Below are 9,422 nucleotides of genomic sequence, written 5' to 3'. Positions count from 1 at the left end.
GCGAGAGAAGCCTCTTGTCCGGCCGCCGTGGTGGGGATGAGTGTCCGGCATTGCGCCGGAAACCTCCACCGACAGACAACCGGCTGCCGGCGCCCAGTCGTTGAGCAGCACGGAGCAGTTCGTCTCTTCGCTTAGTGCCACCCGTCCTCCGCCAGCTGCTTTCGCACCTCTGACGGGCACTAAGGACTCGCGCGCTGTCAGGAACAGCGCAAGTCCGGTCGCGCAGTCTGTTGGCAGCACTGCACCGGTTGATAGCAAGCGCTTCGGCCACGCCGCGGCGTGAGAGCTTTGCAAGCGAACTGTAGCAAAGAGCGTAGTGCGCGCGTCCGGCAGGTGCAGCAGGCCGGGCTAACAGCGTCAAGAGCCGCAAACATGTGCGTAGCCGGCGGCGGAAAAGTGTGCGCCCTCGTGCTCGAGGATGGCACCGTCTTGCAGGGGTTCAACTTCGGAGCACCCGTGGATTCCCAGGGCGAAGTTGGTAAGTAGAGGGCAAGCATTTGCAGCAGCGCCCGCGCTTTCTGAAAGCGGCAAGGCAACCACGTGCTGAGTAGCGGACGCGGAAGACTTCCCGCTAGTTCGCGGCCGATCAGCTGTTCTGCAAGCCATACGCCACAGTGAAACTATTACGTCTCCATAAATACGATTGCACCATCATACTAATTCGTGGCGTTATTTTCTTTCAAACTACGGGGAACTGTATTTTCAATGAGTTTACTTTGTCACTTGTCGTCCTATAACTATTCTAAACATAAATAATATACCGTAAATCATAATACTTCACTACAGTAGTGTTTGTTTAAACGACCAGTAAGAGCGTACCAGTTTCAAGCGCTCTTACCGTCAGTGTCAATACATACGCCGAATGCGGAAGTACTGGGATGCCTGTACTGCTATTCTAGATTTACCTGCAAATATTGGGATATTGCCTATTACACGTGAGACCTCCCATTCTTCCCCAAGTCAAGAGTTTGCGCCCTATCTCTAATGAGGTCGTCGACGATGGGATGTTAATCCCAAATCTGCCATGCTACTTCATATTTACAGGCGATTGTCCAATCATTGTTTTCTCTTCCAATGACAAACTCTTGAAGTCTATTGTGTTGATTACAAGTAAAAATGGCTGGGCCCAAAAATAACGCTTTGTCAAAGAGCCATATAGAGATCCCAGTGCTTTTGCATTAAATATGCAAATGCCAATAAAACTAGCTAAGAGCTCGAAACTGCATGGTCGTGTTCGCCATCTAAGTAGTAAGATACGTTTGGTTGCGATGTATTTTCTTCAGTCTGAACATACAGTCATGGTGTTTTCAACGTCTGTGGTAAATAAAATATTGGAATTCGTGACGTTCCTTGTCATATATCAAAGTTCTAGGGTACTATCATCATCGCTTATACATTTCTAGGATTGTGTGCGTGTCTTACGAAAGTAATGAAACGAAAATACGTGTTGTCAGCGCCCACGCAACGGTATCAGTTTGATGACTACAGTCTTATTATTCATCCGTCGATAGAAACGGATATAGGTACTGAAACTTCAATCCAAATGTCACGCAGACAAATACGTCCAGGCGAGGGCCGCCGGTATTTGTGCAAACAAGACAATCAGAATAAACGACAAATACATTTGCTTTCAATTGGAAAAGGGGAGGATGTCTGCGTTGCACCCGCAAATGACATGTCGAGGAAAATAATCCATCAGAATAGGTATTCCGATGACTTACTCTTTGTTCTAAAACTTACACGGATTAACGGAGGCGTTACAGACGCAAGAAAAATTGGTGTGGAATAAAAGACGTGTGGGATGAAAATGCCGGTCAGCTCCAGCAAAATTGTTTAGCGTGTTGTTTTTTTAGTGTTTCATAATTTATTGTAAATATTGCCTTAAGCGGTTACACCAGTGGTGGACGTCTGAAGTGTCGCAAATAGCCTTAGTACCTCAGCACATGTGAGAGGAAAAATTTCTAAGGACGATTTACAGTATATTACAAAAAGTACTACTTTTTGCAACATAATAGTGTGTGTATTTTTATATGTCGGTGTCTAGAAGTTTACAGCTAAGTGTTCAACATACAGTAGTTCTGTAGAAAATTCGAAAATATGCTCGCAGATAAATAACGTCTTGTAGCCGTGTTTATGGTGTATAGTGAAACTGCTAAGTTCTCGTAGTAGATGTGGCCGTCTGGGTTCTACCTTTCTGCAAGTACGCATGCTGTTGCCCAACTGCTTTTATTGTCTGGCCGATTCCACGCTTTTTTTAATCGTATGTAAACGGAAGGATAAATGGGAACTGAGCAACTGTAATCATTTGCTGCATTTTTTTTTTTTTTTAGCACATTTCATTCCCTTCCCTTAGGGGGGAGGGCGGGCTATTCTAGTGCTTGCATTGCACTTTTTAGCCTTAGGTGAGGTTTACAATTTTATTTTCTTTTTTTGATATAATTTAAAGTGCTTGCAGAAAGGTGCTTTACAATTTTTTGCACTTTGATGTGGTCATTAACAATCAATTAACATTTAGCCTTATAATATATGATTAACAATTTTATATGATTAACAAGGTTATAGTAAATTTAACAATTTTATATAATCAACAAGGTTGTAGTAAGTGTAAGAAGGTTGTATTTTGGTTTAACAAAGGATATAGTATTAGGGTTTAACAACAAGATATGATTTACATGGTTATATTTTAATTTCTCAATGTATATAGTACTAGAATAAACAATTTTTATAAGAATAGAATATGGCATTTGGTGAGGTTTGTAGGTGTAAACATTGACATATGGTGATATATAATTGTGGTTATTTACATTGGGTGTGTAGTGTTTCTGTGTGTGATTTGTGTGTAATATTTCCTAAATTACGTTTGTGTTCGGTTGTGGAGCAGAGGGGAGGATAGCATATGAGAAATTGAGTTGGTGCTTACAAAATGAAACTGGTGAGATATTAACAGTCTGTCGGCTGTTGAGGAGGGAAGAGCGACAATGATTAGTGTCGAGCCGTTATCTGCTAATAAATGAATACCAGACGCAGCACATCGTGTTGATAACGCACACACTGTCGCCGGTGTCCAGCTTCCGGTACACTGTCGGCCAGAGGGACGCCTTTAAGCTTGCTACAGCAAGTTACATACGTGTTTGGTCGCGTAAAGCGCATACTATTTCCTCGCAGTCCTGCATGATATTTGCAGATTCTCGGCATCGAAAACCGGAGATAGTGGGTTGTTACCTCATCGGGTGTAGGGGTTGCATTTTTAAATACAGCATTACTGGGTATCACATGTGTACGCAGTGAGACTTCATCAACAATGACACGGATACAGAATTTGTGTGTGTGTGTGTGTGTGTGTGTGTGTCGCGATTGACTGGCTGTAAGGCAGCTGTTTGCTGAGAAAAAAGCAATTTTAAATGGCAGCGGTATCTCTCGACCATCTTCTTCAAACCCCAGGCATGATTGCTTTCTCCTCCCACATACTTGGGTTTTCATTTCTTCAAGTCGTTAATAACCAATGTCCGCAAGCTTCCTTGGAAGACAACACGTCCTGTTTCCTTCACCCACCCTTTCCCTATCAGCTTTTTTTCGCTCCTAATGACATCGTCGTCGATGGGATATTAAAATCTAATCACCATTCCCCCCTCCCCCCCTCCTCTTCTTGCATTCACTCACATCCCTTATTTTCCAGAAGGCCTAGCAGTTCACTCCCACAACAAAGTTATCTAGTTAGTACTTTCTATAACTTTAAGAAGTCACCCCACCACCACTCAACCACCGCAGTCGTGTAACTTTCCTCGGAGGACTTATTGCTCCTATGGAGGATTGTTGAGACTAGCCGGCCGGTGTGGCCGTGCGGTTCTAGGCGCTTCAGTTTGGAACCGCGTGACCGTTACGGTCGCAGGTTCGAATCCTGCCTGGGCATGGATGTGTGTGATGTCCATAGGTTAGTTAGGTTTAAGTAGTTCTAAGTTCTAGGGGACTGATGACCACAGATGTTAAGTCCCATAGTTCTCAGAGCCATTTTTTTTTAATTTTTTTTTTTGAGACTATATTGTTTCCATACGGTAGAGTACTTTAATTTTTTGGATGAAATATCTATGGTAATTTTTGCGCCTCCTCTCCCTTGGACAAATTTCTGCGGATGCCAAATGTTACAGTAGAAACTGAAGTTTAATAAATTCATTGGGAACATAGCCAGACGAACAGAGAACAAATCAATTTTAGTGCTCTCAAACAAAATCCTAACTAAAACCGCATATTGTTTGCGTTTATAATAAGACTTGTTTTGACCTCCCCGGACCATCCTCAGATTTCTGGAGATGCGTCGGTGACTCATCGTGTCTGTAACGGAAGCACACATCAAAATATTGTGGTGTGTAGTTCGGATATAGATGCGACTGGTTACTGACGCAGGTACATAGATCTGAAAATATCTGTAGAGGTCGAAACTAGTCACTGTTAAATATAATCGGAAAATAAACATATACAGCATATATAAAACAACAATACAGTTACTGAATTCTCTTACGACAAATAGGTCGGCTATAGTGCAACTCATGCAGTACGTGTACCGACGCGCTGCATTGTCGTCATTCGTACAAGACGAGCTTAGCCTTACTGGTGACACGAGACGGAGTGTAGACTCCCCTTCCCTTCCATAAATTTACCATAACTTCCCCTCCACTTTCCTCATCCCACTACTCTCCGCAGGTTACTGCCTTGAAGACCCACCTCAGGTAGACGTGAAGTTATTTTTTGTGACTTTATCCCTGAACGGCATTTTCGATTTTTTTCCAACCGCGCCCGTGGACGCAAGGCCTTCCACTCCGCTGCTGCTGGGCGACCGAACAACTCGACGATACGTTTTAGTGTGTCCTTTCACGCAGGTGTGGGCCGATTTCTGTCCGGAGGAACAGTCTGTGATAGATGAAACACAGACGTTAGTCTGTCCACAAAGGAAGAAATGTGCATAAAATCAGAAGAGGAAAAAAATTCACCTGTCAATATGGACACTTAATCCCAGTCATGTTGCGCAATTCGTCAAAGCAGAGATCAATGGTAACACACTGTGAAGTTCCTAAGCATCCGGATGGAGAAAAGCCTGTGTTGATCTGCAAACAGAATTGCTAGCATAATTCGTAGACTTTCGTTCAGTACTATTCTGTGACGTAATTTTCGGCCGGCCGGGTGGGCGTGCGGTTCTAGGCGCTACAGTCTGGAACCGCGTGACCGCTACGGTCGCAGGTTCGAATCCTGCCTCGGGCATGGATGTGTGTGATGTCGTTAGGTTAGTTAGGTTTAAGTAGTTCTAAGTTCTAGGGGACTGATGACCACAGCAGTTAAGTCCCATAGTGCTCAGAGCCATTTGAACCATTGTTTTATTTTATTTTTTTTTGACGTAATTTTCAGGGTGGTGAAACGAAAGTCCAAAAAGTATTCAGTCTGCAGAAGCGTGCAACAAGAATGTTATGTAAAGTTGATAACTGAGCGGCTTACAGAAGTCTTCTTAAAGACCGTGAGATTCTTATACTTCTGTGCCAATATATTGCTCCTCAGCGGTATTTGTAATTAAAAAGAGTGAAATTACAATGAACTGTAAAATTCATCACCACGATATTAGAATGGGGGGAAAATCGATGTAGACATGAACTTTCTGCCTACGGTTCAGAACGAAGTTTCCCGTGTAAGTTTGCCAACAGACATCAGACGGAAATTTGTCTTTGGATGAAATCCGCCTTGAGCAAACATAATTTTTTTTCACACTCGAGGTACGAATTAAAAAAAACGCCTTCAGTCACAATTTTTCGTATTTTATGTAGTAATTTTAAAGATCTGTTCTAAGTTATTTCCTGCATATGTCAATTGTTTCCTGCACATGTCAATTGTTTAGTAATTATATCTTAAGCACTATGAAAAATTAATCTTTGACAACACCGTGTACAAAAACATCTGTGAAGTGTTTACAAACATGTATTTGCGAATATGCCTCTTGGATGAAGTGATATGTTTGAAAAAGATGGAGGGGAAAACTTATGCTGTTACTAAAACGTTAAAAACGCTTTTCTTGGATTATTTGGTAAGTTTACACTATTCATTCGCAACATAACATCAAACCTTTTCGTGGCAGGAATATGCATTTCATCTCATTCAAGAGAACAAATAAAGCATGTATTAATACGAATTACACCTGAAGATGGACCCACAGGGTCCGAAATGCATCGTGTACTGAATAAAACACGAAAAATTGTGACTGAAGGCGTTTTTTAAGTCATACCTCGAGTGTATTGAATAGTCACATTTGAAGCTGCAAAATATGGATAAAATTAAATACAATTTTTCTTCTTTTACCCACAAATTTGTTACGGCATCCTCAGTAGGGTTTTATTTTGTTTCAATTAAATAACACGAAATTTTTTGTACTATCTGTACATAGCTACACTTGGGCTTTTAAAAAAGTATTCACAAATTTGAAAACACAAAAGATTTTTTTATATATACACCCTGTTATCACATGCTGTGACTTTTTGTGGTTTTCTATGTTCTATGTTACAGTCGTTTCTTTCACGGAAGATTGGAAATCCTCAGATATTCTAAAACCTTGCTAACAGCCCCTCTGTTTTAACTGAATATTTTGATTTGAACCAAATATTCATGGAGGATTTTTTAACTTTTCTAATGTATAGACAGCTAGTGTGATACTTAAAATCATTGAAATTATACAAATGCTTAGAATGAAGTTGTAATTAAAAATAGCAGTTGAGCAGTGGAAATCGGAAAGAGCCTTTTTTTAAGAGGTAGTTCAGGTTTCTGAATATTGCGTTGTTATAAGGGACCCACGGTCGCAAGCATCTCGTTACAGAGTAAAATGTGATTGTTGTTTATTCGTTTTGTTACCGCAGTCACCAATGTTTCTGTGAAAATACCCTCACAACAGTGAAGACGCTTGTATTACGCTATAACCAAATTGTACGACACCAACACAGAGCAATGCAAAAATTCTCACACGGAACGTGGTGCACTATTATCACAGCACAAAATAGTCCGCCCCTATAGCTGAGTGGTCAGCGCGATAGAATGCCGTGCGAAGAGGCCCGGGTTCGATTCCCGGCTTTGCGATTTTCTCCGCTCAGGGGCTGGGTGTTGCGTTGTCATCCATCATCATCATCATCCCCATTGATGCGCAAGTCACCGAAGTTTCGTCAACTCAAAAGATTTGCACCAGGCGACCGGTTTACACCTCGGAGGGGCCCTAGCCACACGAGAAGATCTAACTTCGCAGAGATTCTATCTATTGATATTTAAAGTCTCCAGAAATCGATTCTTTCTCCCATCACAGTCCCGTACAGTGGACATAACACGGAAGCGTACCTGCATTGCAGAGAATACCAGCCGGTAATAAAACAGAAAACGCTGAAATCTTTTTAACGTATATTGTTGTGGTCTTCAGTCCAAAGTCTAGTTTGATTCGGCTCTTCCTGCTACTCTATTCTGTGCAAGCCTCATCACCACCGAATGACTACTGTAGCCTACATCCTTCTGAATGTGCTTACTGTATTTCCATCTCCTGGTCTCCTTCTACGACTTTTACCCCCGCACACTTCCCCACAATTCTAAATTGATGATCCTTTGATGTCTCAGAATGTGTCGTATCAACCGATCCCTTCTAGTCACGTTGTGCCACAAAATTCTTGTCTCCCAAAGTTTCTATTCACTTTTTGTCTAAACTATTTGTCGTCCATGTTTCACTTTCATACATGGCTACATTCCACACAAATACCGCCAGAAAAGACTTCCTAACATTTAAATTTACATTAGATGTTAGTAAATTTATCTGCTGCAGGAACGTTCAAAAAATGGTTCAAATGGCTCTGAGCACTATGGGACTCAACTGCTGAGGTCATTAGTCCCCTAGAACTTAGAACTAGTTAAACCTAACTAACCTAAGGACATCTCAAACATCCATGCCCGAGGCAGGATTCGAACCTGCGAACGTAGCGGTCTTGCGGTTCCAGACTGCAGCGCCTTTAACCGCACGGCCACTTCGGCCGGCTGCTGCAGGAACGCTTTCCTTGCCATTGCCTGTCTACTTTTTATATCCTCTTTACTTTGGCCATCATGAGTCATTTTACTACCAAAACAGCAAAACGCATCTACTGCTTTGAATGTTTCATTTCATAATCAGATTCGTTCAGTGTCAACTGATTTAATTAAACTGCATCCATTATCTTTGTCTTGCTTTTGCTGATGTTCACCTTATATCCTCCTTCACTGTCTATTCAGTTGAACTGTTCTTCAAAGTCCTTTGCTGTCTCTAACAGAATTACAGTAACCATTTACGTTCTCATTTGTGTTTGCCGTCTGAATTATCGGCCGTTTTAGCGGACGACGCGCGGGCTGTCGACCCCGTTTTACTTTTTATTCGTCGTAGCAATATGGCGAAGAACATTCAATCTTTAGTTCAAGACCTGCGTTTCTCTATGGCGTATTTTATAGACTTTTCTCCACGTCCCTGTTTTCAGCTGTCTTCTCTTCCGTCGATTGGGATTAACGAGTAGTCGTTTTAACTCCTCTCTTTGTCTTCGTGTTATACAGTTCTGACATGGGCGCGTGTGACCCTAGTTGTTTTTGCGCAACAACAGAAAACAAACAAATAAGAATTTCAATGTCATCGGCAAACCTCAATGTTTTTGTTTCTTCTCCCTGAGCGTAAAGTCCTTCTCCAAATCCGCGTACAGATTGAATTAGATCGGGGACAAACTACAAAACTCCTTTCTCAACTGTTTCACTTTCATGCCCCTTGACCTGTATAACAGCCATCTGGTTTCTGTACAAATTGTAAATAGCCTTTCGCTCGCTTTATTTTATCCTTCTATTCCTGTTGCCTACAGAATTTCAAAGAGAGTGGCCCCGCCAACATTGTCAGAAGCTTTCTGTAAGTCTGCAAATGGCGTAAACGTAGATTTGCCTTTCGTCAACCTGTCTTCTAAGATAAGTCGTAATGTCAGCATTGTCTCGCGTGTTCCTACATTTGTCCAGTACCAAAACTGATCTTCCACGAGATTGGCTTCTGCCAGATTTCCAGTATTCTATTAAGAATTTGTGTATTTTACAACTATGACTTATTAAACTGATAGTACGCTAATTTTCACACTTGGAATCGGAATTACTATTCTTCTTGGAAGCCTGAAGGTATTTCGCCTGTCCCATACATCTTGCACACCAGATGGAAGAGTTTTGTCATGGCTTCTCTCAGTAGTTCTGACGGAATGTCATCTACTCCCAGGCCCGTATTTCGACTCGGGTCTTTCAGTGCTTTGTCAAATTCTTCTCGCATTATCATGTCTCCCATCTCCATCTACGTCCTCTTCCATTTCCATAATACTGCCCTCAAATATATCTTCCTTGTATAGACCCTCTATGTACTCCTTTCATCT

General features: G+C 41.9%; 1 protein-coding gene across 1 annotated transcript in view; it reads left to right on the top strand.

The window, feature by feature from the left end:
* The first annotated feature begins 203 nt into the window (after window positions 1–203).
* Window positions 204–9,422, top strand: part of LOC126476194 (CAD protein) — a 554,755-nt gene continuing 545,536 nt past the window's right edge. The window contains exon 1 of the mRNA XM_050103525.1: window positions 204–478. Coding sequence (XP_049959482.1) covers window positions 373–478 — 106 coding nt within the window. The 5' untranslated portion in view covers window positions 204–372. The remainder of the gene's footprint in view (window positions 479–9,422) is intronic.

This window comes from Schistocerca serialis, chromosome 1, assembly GCF_023864345.2.
Source record: "Schistocerca serialis cubense isolate TAMUIC-IGC-003099 chromosome 1, iqSchSeri2.2, whole genome shotgun sequence".
Classification (NCBI taxonomy): Eukaryota; Metazoa; Arthropoda; class Insecta; order Orthoptera; family Acrididae; genus Schistocerca; species Schistocerca serialis.
The sequence above is the reverse complement of the archived record's forward strand: the minus strand, read 5'-3'. Positions and strand labels throughout refer to the sequence as shown.